We start from the raw sequence: 12,860 nt of genomic DNA on the forward strand, positions 1-12,860 counted from the left end.
ACAAACCAGCTCTTCGTGAGGGTGGAAGGATGCTGTAATTAAAAGAATACGTGAAAACTTGGCAGCCTTCATATTTTTTGGAGGGCGATAGTAGCGCCCCCTTGTGGGCACTGCGCGATTCCGTGACGTCAATTCAGCACTCGGGAAGGAGACAGCTCCCTCCCCCAAGCCCGCTCGCCTTCCATGGCTCCCCGGTTATTGATAACACGATTCGCCCGCTGGGATTCGTCCTGATAACGTGAACTCGTGGGCTGAGAGTTTCACGAAAAATACAGGCTGGACAAGAGAAACCACTACGGGTTGTTCATTACCGCCGCCAGTAGGAAGCTGAACCCACCCCTCACTTGACAACGCGACATCATCCAGGCAGAAAGGTATGGGAATGTCATCCTACCACTTAATAACGCTTATAATAAGAGATCAGGTATTATATGACGTTCAGGTGTGATGACTTTGCTTCATGCGGTGTGTGTTGCCTTACACTGCACCAATGAATTGGCTATTGCAAAAAAAAAAATCCTTGTCGATTAATGTTAAAGAATAATATCTGAGAAACGAGATAGCCCACATTACGAAATGTGTGTGTTGATGCCAAGATTTACTGAATCCAGGGACGCTGCGGCAGTTTGACTTGGCATGGACCAATACTAATGTTCGGGCTTCAATTCATGCACGTCGGCTGTGATGCTGCCGAGTGTCATCATCACATCCTTGGTTATTTAAAGATTGATCTTCGTGCGTTTGTGTGCAGTGCTCCTTCCCACAGACCCAGTGTGTGTCTGTGTGTGTCTGTTTTATTCTCCATTTTCACGCTTTCAATTCGCTCAGTCGTCGTGGTTCTCCTCATGCAGTGGTGCAGTATAAGGGATACGGAGCTGGTCCTGGCGATGTGAATTGGGTACATGTGCTCTACCCCCCCACCCCTTTCTCTCACACACACACACACACACACACACACACACACACACACACACACACACACACACACACACACACACACACACACACACACACACACACACACACACACACTAACCTGCATACACAGGCGCACATTGGGTGGTTATGCAATTCGTCATATTCTATAGATGCACACAGTGTTCTTCACTTACCGAATGGTTAACGGCACATGGGTACTGTTGACTTTCCATATTTGATTTTGTTAGGCATACGACTGATGATACGCCTCATAGGCTGATTAGTGACCAGGTTGTGGATGCCATAACCTGGTCCTGGGTCAGTTCATTCATAAATCTCATCTCTGCTCCAGGTGATAGCTCCAGTAGACAGGCTGCTGTTTCCATTCATCGATGTTGGAATAAGGTTGACAGCCTGATTCAGACTGAACTGTGATGTGCGGAAAAGACTGAATGGAGTATTTGATCAATTCATGGCACTGATTTGATATTTTTGGCTGTTTGTGGAAAGGTTGGTGAGGCTTTGATTAAGACACTATGTAGTACATGTAGCAGGGTCAAAATAGACAGTTCAAGCACAGGCAGCAGCTGATCTCAGCTCAGACCCATGGACTGCTGTCCGTGTTAAGAGCCGTCTAAACATAGGATATGTTAACTGTAGGTTTGCATAAACAGACTGCTACAGCAGCGCTATCACACTCACAATAGATATTTCTAATGTATTTCTCTTCATAAATCTCTCCCTTTAGGCTTACCGTTCATCTTGACACAACCCCTCCACCCTAACCTGCCGTGTTGGGGGAGCCCCTGATGAGTGGGACCTGTATCCATGAGCCCCGTGCCCCCTCCCCCTCCCTCTCAGGCTTTAGCACCCCCATCTCAGAACCCCCCTATCGAAGGCTCGATGGAGACACCCCCGCCTGCACCCCCGAAACTGACCTGACCCCGACACAGTGTGTCCTTCGCAACGTGCTGTCCATTGACACAGGTGGACAAGGAGGGTCTGGCGGATGCCCCCACACCTGCGGTAGCAGTCCCACGCCCAGCGATGGAACCTCAGCCCACTTTGACAACAGCGTGCTAAAACTCCACGAACATGAGGCCTGTCAATGTGGGGGTGGGGCAGAAGCGGGGCTCAGCTCGGAAGCTGGTGCCGTCCGGAGCCAGGCGGAAAACATCCGGCTGCAGTCAGGAAGTGGGGGTTTCTTGGAGGGACTTTTTGGTTGCCTGAAACCAGTCTGGACCATGATTGGAAAGGCCTACTCGACCGAACACAAGCATACCCCAGAAGGTACATGACGTGTCTGCGAGAGTGTTTTTGACCTGCAGGGAGGGCTGGGCAATATTGACAAAATCAATAATCACAATATTTTTGACTGAATGCCTCAATATCAGTAATCGGACAATATAGCAATTGGTGATTATACACAGGAAAATGTTGATAAATTATCATTAGTAATGTGGATATGAGGACCAAGCAGGTAGAGACAACAATTGTTCAATTCACTAAGCTAAAACAGTCAAATAAGTTCAGAAGATTGCCTCACTTTACTGTAATGCAGCCTTTAAGACCAGGGAATGTCAACATTTAAGTGATTTCACAATAAACAAAATGCCACATCACATCTAGTCTCACATCATGACATTGATATTGGTCAACTTATTGCCCAAGTCGACTTGCAGGTATTTGATTATATTCTCTGTGTTGTAATGATTTAGGGGTACAGCAACTAGCATTGTTGTAATGACAAAATAAAACAACAACCACAAGCTTGGTTTCGGTATCAGTGATGTGTAGGACATCACTGATCATCTGACAGTCATCTGGGACTTGAACATGTCATTGACTGTGTCAAGTCCATCCATCCATCCATTATCCGAACCGCTTATCCTGCTCTCAGGGTCGCGGGGATGCTGGAGCCTATCCCAGCAGTCATTGGGCGGCAGGCGGGGAGACACCCAGGACAGGCCGCAGGGCCATCACACTGTGTGAAATCGTTCACATGAATTCATAATAGGGCTGGGCGATATGAAAAATAATATATATATATCAAGATATCTGCTCGCATATGGAAATATACCATGTTTAAGAATCCAACTGAGCTTCATCACATTGAGCTGTTTGGTAAATCATATATCAAACCAATAGTAGTTTTCATGCAATAAACTAGAATAATACGACAATATCTGAATTTCCTCCAGATACAATATCAGTGAAAGATGATAAGCGATAATGTTAAACTATCGCCTGGCCCTATTTCATAACCATGGAAAGGCATCCCAGCTAACCTACAGTTTAGCTGCAGTGGACGAGCCTCGCTCCCTGCTAGGCTAGTCTGCTTACTTCTTTGCCTGCCGTGTCCCACCGGCAACACAACATAACAAGGTTTGTGTGTGCAACAAACAGCCTTGTCCATTAAAAGCAGTCCTGGACTCCAGATTCCCAGCTGGATTAGAGGAAGTCTGTCCATGGTATCAGTCCTCCAGGAAGTCCAACACTTCAGTGGACCTCATGAAGAATTGATCCGCTTCATGCAGTCGCGGGTAGTTATGATGGAGACCGTTAACGGACAGATTAGGAAATGAAAAGTGGGGTGATCCCCCCCGCTGTTGGGTTTTCACCGGTCCCAGTGAATGGGGAGATAGGAGTGAAGTTTTTTTTTTGTTGGTATGAATAACTTATCAGCAGGTCATTAAACTAGATGCATTAAGATTTGGTCCCCTGGTTTTCTGCAATTTTGTTCCCCCCGGCCCATTTCCCACTGCGATGTACACTCCATCTCTTCTTCACACTGGCAAGGTTGTACAGTATGTTTTTAGTTTGACAACTTGATGCTTAGTACCGGTGGAAGGATACAGTGAAGCGGTGAGTAAACCGGAAGGCCGCCATCTTTATTCATTTGGTCTATTTTCCAGCGTGTGCCCTTTGCACCACAACGATTCAGTGTAAGAACGGTGCATGAAGAGTGTCTGTGTGTAGTGTATTCCACGTTGTATGTCTCATATTGATCGAGAACACACGTTTAAAGCTGAAGTCCGTGATTTCCACGATATTTCCCTCCCTCGGACATCGAAAACTACAAACAAGGTGTATCAGCCACTGTTGCTTGTGTGCCATCGTCTCAGCAGTAAACAGTTCCCACCTTTGTAGAAATGGCATTCTCAGACAAAAGCTGAGACACAAACCACATGAAACTCTATGGGGAACACCGTTGTATTGTAATATTGACGGTAGAATTGGTAATTATCTGTTTAACAGAAGCGTCGCCACATCGCGGTCACAATTCAACCCTTGTCCCCGTTTGAGTAGGAACGCGTTGGCCGCTGTACCAGGTGTTCGGGCCGGTGAAACGTCTCGACAGCGGTGTGTGGAGCGTCTCCAACCATGGTAACGATGTGACCTGACTCTATGGTCCAGTAGACATAATGAAGACAAAAATCGTGGATTTCAGCTTTGAACAGGCCTATAGTTTCGAGTCATCGTTTCGTAATATGAAATGTTGTTCCTTGATTACCTTTAATCGGCTTTGACGTGTCGGATCCATATTCAGAGTCCTGGGAGGTGCCGTTTGAGGAAATCTCGGATCTGCAGTGGGTCGGCAGCGGGGCGCAGGGGGCCGTCTTCCTCGGCAAGTTTCACGGAGAGGACGTGGCCGTGAAGAAAGTGCGGGACATCAAAGAGACCGAGATCAAACACCTCCGCAAACTCAAGCACCCCAACATCATCACGTTCAAGTGAGGGAGCTCGTGTATCAACACACCCATTGAGTCAAAGTACAGGGCTTGGATATTCGCTCTTTTGTCAAGCCACCCATGTCTGTTTAGCTCTCTCTCTCTCTCTCTCTTTCTCTCTCTCTCTCTCTCTCTCTCTCTCTCTCTCTCTCTCTCTCTCTCTCTCTCTCTCTCTCTCTCTCTCTCTCTCTCTCTCTCTCTCTCTCTCTTTCTCTCTCTCTCTTTCACAGGGGTGTGTGCACCCAGGCACCATGTTACTGTATCCTGATGGAGTACTGTGCCCAAGGCCAGCTTTACGAGGTGCTGCGTGCTGGCCGTAAGATCACCCCCTCCCTGCTGGTGGACTGGTCCATGGGCATTGCTGGTGGCATGAACTACCTCCACCTCCACAAAATCATCCACCGAGACCTCAAGTCACCCAAGTAAATCACCTCAACCCCCCTCCCATACATACACATACACACAACCACCACCACCACCAGCCAGCCCCAAGCACAGCTAACACAAACGACAACACCCCCATCGACCAGGAGACCAGAAATGAATATGTGAAATTCAAATTATTCCCACTTAAAGTGGATTTCACTTACACCAAAAATCCACCAAAGAACAGAAGAGAGTATGAGTCTCAATGTTGCCATGTCCTTTTCAGCATGCTGATTACACATGATGACCTGGTAAAGATCTCCGATTTTGGCACCTCCAAGGAGCTCAGTGACAAAAGCACCAAGATGTCTTTCGCTGGTACCGTAGCCTGGATGGCTCCCGAAGTCATCCGGAATGAGCCCGTATCTGAAAAAGTGGACATTTGGTGAGTCACACAAAACAAAACACAACAAAACAAAACAAAACAAAACAAAACAAAAAATTAAGATGTTTAGTATTAGGGTGTGCAGAGGTACAAAAAACAATTTTTGTGACGGATATGTAGATTATAAATGAACAGCGTCCTTGTGTAAGAAGGGCTGGGCGGTAGTTCAGTTTTACCATTTGTCATCTTTAAACGGTATTGTATCGGGATGAAAATGGGACGTTGCATTATCGCGATACACAATTTTGTCATCTAAATTAATGATAACGAGAATTTATTAACTAAAATTTGAGAGGTCTAAGATATCTGAGTGAGTACTATTTGAAACCTAGTTTTTGTTTGAAATTATACTTCACATTACAAATCAGTTCAAAGTGATGAGCCTCAGTTGGACTCTTAAACATGCTATACGTGTAAGTTGACATTGTGATGAATATCGATACCGTGTCAAATTTTCTATGATTATCACAACATTAATATTGTCCATTTTGCCCAGCATGTAGATGACATGCACTGCAAGTCAATGGCATGTGATTCCACAGGTCATTTGGCGTGGTACTATGGGAGATGTTAACTGGAGAGATTCCGTATAAAGATGTGGACTCCTCTGCTATCATCTGGGGCGTGGGCAACAACAGTCTCCAGCTGCCCATACCAGAGAGCTGCCCTGATGGCTTCAAGATCCTCCTCAGACAGTGCTGGTGAGCAAAGCCCCAGAAATGGATAAACAGAAGGAGACGGAAAGAGTAAGCAAAGAGAGAGAGAGAGAGAGAGAGATTGGGGGGGGGGGGGTATGAGAGGCAGAGAATGAGCGGGTGAATTAGTAGATGGAAGATTTGATAACAGCTGCATAGGGAGACATTAGCCTTCTGTCAGATCTTCCAACAAGTGAAAACTGGCCCACGCAGACCTTAATTGATTTCATTGCGCATCGTAAATGTGCACTGTTGTCCTGCTGAAAATACAATATTGACTTTGCAGGAACTGTAAGCCCAGGAATAGGCCCTCTTTCCGTCAGATCCTCCTTCACTTGGATATAGCATCCGCTGACGTGCTCTCCACTCCACAGGAGACGTATTTCAAATCTCAGGTAGGACATCGCTGTTGGGATCAGCCTCACAGAGGGTAGATGTTCACTTTTAGTCACACCAAATACATAGATACACTGGTGTGTGCATGCTATAGGCACACTTGATGTGCATTTAACAGTCAGTATAGATACCATTTGTGATAAGTGAAATTTAGTTTACGGTACATTCCTTGCTTGGCTAGAGATAAGCGGTCAACTAAAATACATATTTAACAACAGGCTGAATGGCGCGAGGAGGTGAAACAGCACTTCGAGAAGATTAAATCCGAGGGCACCTGTCTCCACCGACTGGATGAGGAACTGATCAACCGACGCCGAGAGGAGCTCAGGTATGTATTTCACCTGGGTTCCCCTTTGCCTTTTAAGATTCCTCCCATAGATCTTTCTGGAGTCTCCTCTCTTGTATCATACAAGTCATTCAAGCCTAGATTTGTAAGATCTAGCACAGTGGTTCTCAAACGTCCTGGACCAAGCAACATCTCTGATCAAACCAAAGCATCCAAGTACCACCTACAAGCCTTCAATTTGCTAAGCCACAGAAAACATTCAATGACTAACATCCATGCACGCACGCACGCACACACACACACATACACACACCCACACACACACACACACACACCTCCGCAACAGATTACAATCTCTCATCATGACAACAGCAAAAAAAGACACATGTAAATGGATTTCTTTGCAAACAGTGACGAATGCAATCACACCTTGTAAACCATACTATGATAATATGATTTTACTGGCAAAGCAAATCAGTCTGCATACCATCGGCGGTATGCGTCCCACAGTTTGAGAAACACTGATCTAACATATACTGGTATTGTTACCAGGTTAGTTTATAAGTGCAGCTCCATTAAATCCCATTTCTCTGTGTCTTAGGTGACATGGTGGCCCAGTGGTTAACACTGTTTCCTCACAGCAAGAACGTCCTGGGTTTGAACCCCAGAGACCTTCCCAGGTTCTTTCTGTGTGGAGTTTGCATGTTCTCCCTGTGTCCGCGTGGGTTTCCTCCGGGTGCTCCAGTTTCCTCCCACCATCAAAAAGACATGCATGTTAGGGTTAATACTCCTGTCTGTGCCCCTGAGCAAAGCGATGGAAAGAAGAACTGGAGTTGGTCCCCGGGTGCTGCAGCTGCCCACTGCTCCTATACATTAGGGTGGTTTCATTTGCAGAAAACAAATGTCATTGACATGTACAATGAAAAAATAAAGTGGCTTTCTTCTTTTCTTCTTCATCTTATCCAATCTTTTGGATAAAGAAAAGTGCCCCGAGTGCGTTTCTGTTTTAGGAGATTTGGATTCCCTCATGCGGAAGCATGATGTCATCAGCAGCCTTTGTCCTTCGCAGGCATGCTCTGGACATCCGCGAGCACTATGAGAGGAAGCTGGAGAGAGCTAACAACCTTTATATGGAGCTCAATGCTGTCATGCTGCAGCTGGAGCTCAAAGAGAGAGAACTGCAGCGGTATGGATGAGTACATTCAATAAACAGGCTGCTTATCATTTGCACAGACATGGATGATATTTACCATGGTATTAGGCTATTCCATTACTATTACACGTTAACGCATTCTACGCTGTTGTTTCAGGATGGTATTTCTGTGTAGTGTTACCCAAGTAATGACAGACATCGTTTAGCACAGTATTAAGTAGTTGTATTATTATTATTGTTATTATTATCATTACTACTTGTTAAGACATTTCTACATCGCTGTTTCAGTGACCATACTTTCTGCAATGCTCTCTAAATATTGCCAGTTACAGACATGCGAATCATAATTTACTTTACCGTCAGAAGGCCGTTTACATTGTGGGGCTGGGTCATTTCTCAGGAGGGAGCAGTCTTTGGATAAGAAGTACCCGGGCCTGTTTAAGCACCATAGCTCCAGACAGAGCAGCTCCAGCAACTCTATGGACAAACTCATCAAGAAGAGGAATGTCCCACAGAAACTGCCTTCTGGAAAGAGGTGAGCGAGCTCATTTCAATCTTCATTCAGTAAAACCGAGGGCTGATTTTAGAGGGGCAAATAGGGCCGCTTTCCAACATGTCATTAAAGCCAGCTAAATTATATTATTTGTCAGATGCGCTGGAATATTTTTGTCTCAAAAGTAGTCATAAAAACCCAGATCTTGCTAGATTTCCTTTTCTGTCGAGCAATAAGAGTTTTAGTCTCACATGACTGATGGGCCCATTTTGCTTTATATTGCATCCTTTGCAACATGACTATTGTACATGCATATATTGTGATGCCCATTCCGAAACAATTCAGCCCTAAAACTTGTCGTATTTCAGTGATCACAACAATCACAGAAAATAATTAGTAATTAATTAGCTAATTGATCAGTAAATAATTAGCATTAGAATCCAGCATTAGTATCTAGAATTAGTATCCAGTATTAAGTATTGGTATGTTAAATAAATAACATCTGAATTCATGTATTGTAGTTTTTGACTGCTCCCTCCCTCCCTAACATCTATTTCAGGCCGGACATCCTCAAGTCTGAGGTAATCATTCCCAAAATGGACTCGTCTGTAATGCAGGTCACTATCCCAGCCTGCCCCAACAGAAGCTCCACATCCCCCAGTCGTTCTCGTCGGATAAAGACGCGCCATCGCAAGCCCGGCAAGGGCAGTAGTGGCGACCTGGCCGGGCTGAAGTCGACTCAGTCCTCCCCAAACGGGGACGCATCCGTCCAGGCTAACAACTCCTCGGCAGTGGACTCCTCAAAGCAGCTCCTGGAGCCCAGTGCGGCCCTGCGAGGCCTCACCCATGAACAACAGCAGCGGCAGCTCTCATCCTCCAGCCCTGACCTCATCTGCACCACGCTGGAGGCCAACAGCCAAGGGAAAGGGGATCCCTCTGTGGGTGGGAGGGAGAGAGGGGGGAGCCTGAGTGCCTCCGCTGGATTAGGGGAGTCTGAGGTGGGGGCGACCGGTCTGGATGACCTCACGGAGACCCCACCGCGCAGCGACACTCCCAGCGAGGACGCTGCATCATTCCCCTTCTCTAGTAGCCCAGATTCACCATGTGGGAGGGGGGTGGCTGCGGGGAGGGGGTCCCTGGGGTCGCCGCGCCTGCCAAATGATGGGGACGATAAGGAAGAAGGGGCCGGAGCTGTGAGGTTGCCCCGGGGGGCGTCAGGGGGCATTGGGAGTCAGCACCTCACCCCATCAGCCATTCTTTATCGAGCAGCTATTACACGTAAACAGGTACGCTCGCCTGCCCTGAGAGCTGTTTCTCACCTGCAGTATTCTCGCTCAAACACTAATTTTCGCTTGTGCCCCCCCCCCCCCTTGTCATGTCGCTGACTACAGAGGCGCGGCGTGTCATCAGAAGAGGAGGAGGGTGAAGTTGACAGTGAGGTTGAGTTGCCACGGAGACGGTGAGCAAGTCGCCGTCCTTCAGAACTGGAACACATTCTCTCAATCTTTCCAACAGTATCTCATCTTTCCTATTGCTCCTTGCTGCTATTTGTGAATACACCACGTGACTCCCTGGTTTGTGCAGGGAACAGATCGCAGTAATGTGTATTATTTTGTGCCGCTTCATTACATTCTCACAGGGTTGGGCAAAATAATTTGAAAAAGCATTTAGTGCCTGAATGCTGAATACGCTGACCTAAATGTAATCAGTGATGTATTCAGTTACAATACTCAAAAAGAGTAACTTATGTGTCCAGGTAGCGTTGCGGTCTATTCCGTTGCCTACCAACTCGGGAATCGCTGGTTCAAATCCCCGTGTTACCCCCAGCTTGGTCGGCCGTCCCTACAGACACAATTGGCCGTGTCTGTGGGTGGGAAGCCAGGTGTGGGTGTGTCCTGGTCGCTGCACTAGCGCCTCCTCTGGTCGGTTGGGGCACCTGTGGGGGGGGGGGTAGCGTGATCCTCCCACACGCCACGTCTCCCTGGCAACACTCCTCACTGTCAGGGGAAAAGAAGCGGCTGGCAACTCCACATGTATCGGAGGAGGCATGTGGTGGTCTGCAGCCCTCCCCGGGTCAGCAGAGGGGGTGGAACAGAGACCGGGACAGCTAAGAGTGGGGTAATTGGCCACGTGTAAGTGGTATCTCAATGCCATTATCTCGATATGTATTGACCACCTGCCAATTATTGCTGTGCACCACCAATGTGTGGTGCACGCGGGAGAAAATGTGCCGATATGAAAATAGTTAATAGTTTTTTTAAAAGATTGTGGGATTACTTATAATTAGGGACAGGGTCAGTGCCGGGGCATATAAGTTTCACCAGGGGGGGTGCTTTTCAGTTGACCTTGCCTCGCTAATGCTATGCAGCCCTAAGACAACCATTTAAAAGCCAATTTCCTTTCATTTTTATGTGCGCTCGCACCTGCTCGGCAATGAAACATCAACACATTGTCCCACCCGTAACGCCGATGCTAATTAGGTGGGAAGCACTTTTAAAGTAGTCCCCTCAACACTTATAAGGTAACTAATCTCAACAAGGGTGTTTCGAAACGTAACCTGGGCTTCACACAGATACTTCATTTTCTGTATTCTGAAAATGCATTGCCGTTACTTGTATTCCATTACAACCCCAACCTGCATTCACATTTCGGTGATTGTAAAAGACCGTGTTGCTGTTTTCCGACCTTTGCAGACGACCGACCAGCATCACTAAATGCCAGTCGGTCTCCACCTTCAGCTCGGAGAACCTCTCGGTGTCAGACGGTGAGGAGGGCCACACCACCGACCACTCCCACAGCGGCACACCTGACGTCGTCAGCACCAACACGGACGACAGGCTGGACGACCGCAGCGACGACCTCCTGTCTCAGGGGTCAGAGATACCCGCAGACAATACGGACCCAGCGCAAGCTTCTGATGGCCTGTCAGAGAGAGAGGGGGCTCTGGGCCGGTCCAAAGCCCCGATGGAGGCCGGACAGAATCCTAATGAGGTGAACCGGTTTTACTCTGGAACAGGGGCTCTCTGGGGGAAATCTGCCAGGTCGATCACAAAACATCAAGACAGGCGTCCACACAGGAAATACGTTGAGTTAGCCAAAAAAATAAAAAATAGAAAAAGACAAAAAAGAAGGTGCTTGCATGTCGAATGCGAAAGAGCAAGCAATAGTTTACTTAAATGCTTGCAATGTTGCTCAGTGGAGGGTGGCACGGTGGCACAGTGGTTAGCACGGTCGCCTCACAGCAAGAAGGTCCTGGGTTCGAACCCCGGGGTTGTCCAACCTCGGGGGTCATCCCAGGTCGTCCTGTGTGTGGAGTTTGCATGTTCTCCCCGTGTCTGTGTGGGTTTCCTCCCACAGTCCAGACCTGTAGGTCAGGTGAATCGGCCATACTAAATTGTCCCTAGGTGTGAATGTGTCGGCCCTGTGATGGATTGGTGGCCTGTCCAGGGTGTCTCCCTGCCTGCCGCCCAGTGACTGTTGGGATAGGCTCCAGCATCCCGCGACCCCAATTGGGATAAGCGGCTCGGATAATGGAATGGATGGGTGTTGCTCAGTGTTACCATGTCGAATGGCGTAGCTGATCAGTCTGCTATGAATGGAGAAAAAGAAAAATGAAGGATTCTTTGCTTTGTGCGTATTTGAGAATTACTGCAATGGCAAATGTTTTAAGTCACTTTTAGGAGCTTAAATGGAATAAGCTCCGGTAACTAACCGCATTGGAGTGTGTGCAGATGACAGGCAGACAAGTTATAGTAGTTCCCGTGGAGGCCGTGGGGGGCAAGAAAGCTGCGATCCACTGCTCTCTAAGTACAATAACTATAACAACATTTCATGGTTTGCAACGTTGATTTTACTTTGACTGCAGTGAATACAGCTGATTGATTGATACCACAAACTACTCACTGCGAAAACTTTTGTTATGTCTGACTCAGGTCAAGTATGACATCTTTCACTCTTTCCTCTCTCTGTCCGTCCCCCAGAGTCGGGCACTCTGCGATGACTCGGACTGCGACAGTGCCGAGCTGGACCAGTCGGGCAGCGGAGAGCCCAGTCGCCCACCCAGCGCCGGTGCTTGGGTACCATCGTCTCAACCAGTACCCCAACAGGGGTCTCAGCAAGCACCCCACACAGCTCCACCGTAGTTCACCGGGACACTAGCTAAGAGCTACAGCTAGCTAACAGGGGGACAACCATCACAGCGTAAACCTTTCCGTCAGTGCAGTACATTACTGTTGCCATAGGGGGGCACACCTACTACACTCCTCAGACTATGACAAGTTGACCTATGGGTGTAGCCCAGATAGTTTGCTGGTTGGCGATCAGATAGATGACTTAGGGCATTTGTCATAGGCTGATGTCCGATCTTTTGGCAGCTTG

General features: G+C 47.5%; 1 protein-coding gene across 1 annotated transcript; it reads left to right on the top strand.

The window, feature by feature from the left end:
* Window positions 1-1,727: 1,727 nt before the first annotated feature.
* map3k12 (mitogen-activated protein kinase kinase kinase 12) lies at window positions 1,728-12,625 on the top strand. Its single transcript, XM_056298587.1, has 13 exons — window positions 1,728-2,208; window positions 4,469-4,652; window positions 4,880-5,071; window positions 5,302-5,460; window positions 6,003-6,161; window positions 6,442-6,550; window positions 6,770-6,879; window positions 7,907-8,023; window positions 8,391-8,525; window positions 9,043-9,769; window positions 9,875-9,942; window positions 11,177-11,474; window positions 12,464-12,625. The coding sequence occupies exons 1-13, from the start codon at window positions 1,728-1,730 to the stop codon at window positions 12,623-12,625; spliced, it is 2,901 nt and encodes a 966-aa protein (XP_056154562.1).
* Window positions 12,626-12,860: the final 235 nt, after the last annotated feature.

Source organism: Lampris incognitus, chromosome 2, assembly GCF_029633865.1.
Source record: "Lampris incognitus isolate fLamInc1 chromosome 2, fLamInc1.hap2, whole genome shotgun sequence".
NCBI classification, from domain to species: domain Eukaryota; kingdom Metazoa; phylum Chordata; class Actinopteri; order Lampriformes; family Lampridae; genus Lampris; species Lampris incognitus.

Bases quoted from the DNA above. Each gene is read 5' to 3' on its own strand.
- map3k12 (XM_056298587.1), top strand. From the start codon at position 1,728: ATGAGTGGGACCTGTATCCATGAGCCCCGTGCCCCCTCCCCCTCCCTC. The intron at 5,461-6,002 runs GTGAGTCACACA...GTGATTCCACAG, and splicing joins TCTGAAAAAGTGGACATTTG to GTCATTTGGCGTGGTACTAT. The intron at 9,770-9,874 runs GTACGCTCGCCT...CGCTGACTACAG, and splicing joins CAGCTATTACACGTAAACAG to AGGCGCGGCGTGTCATCAGA.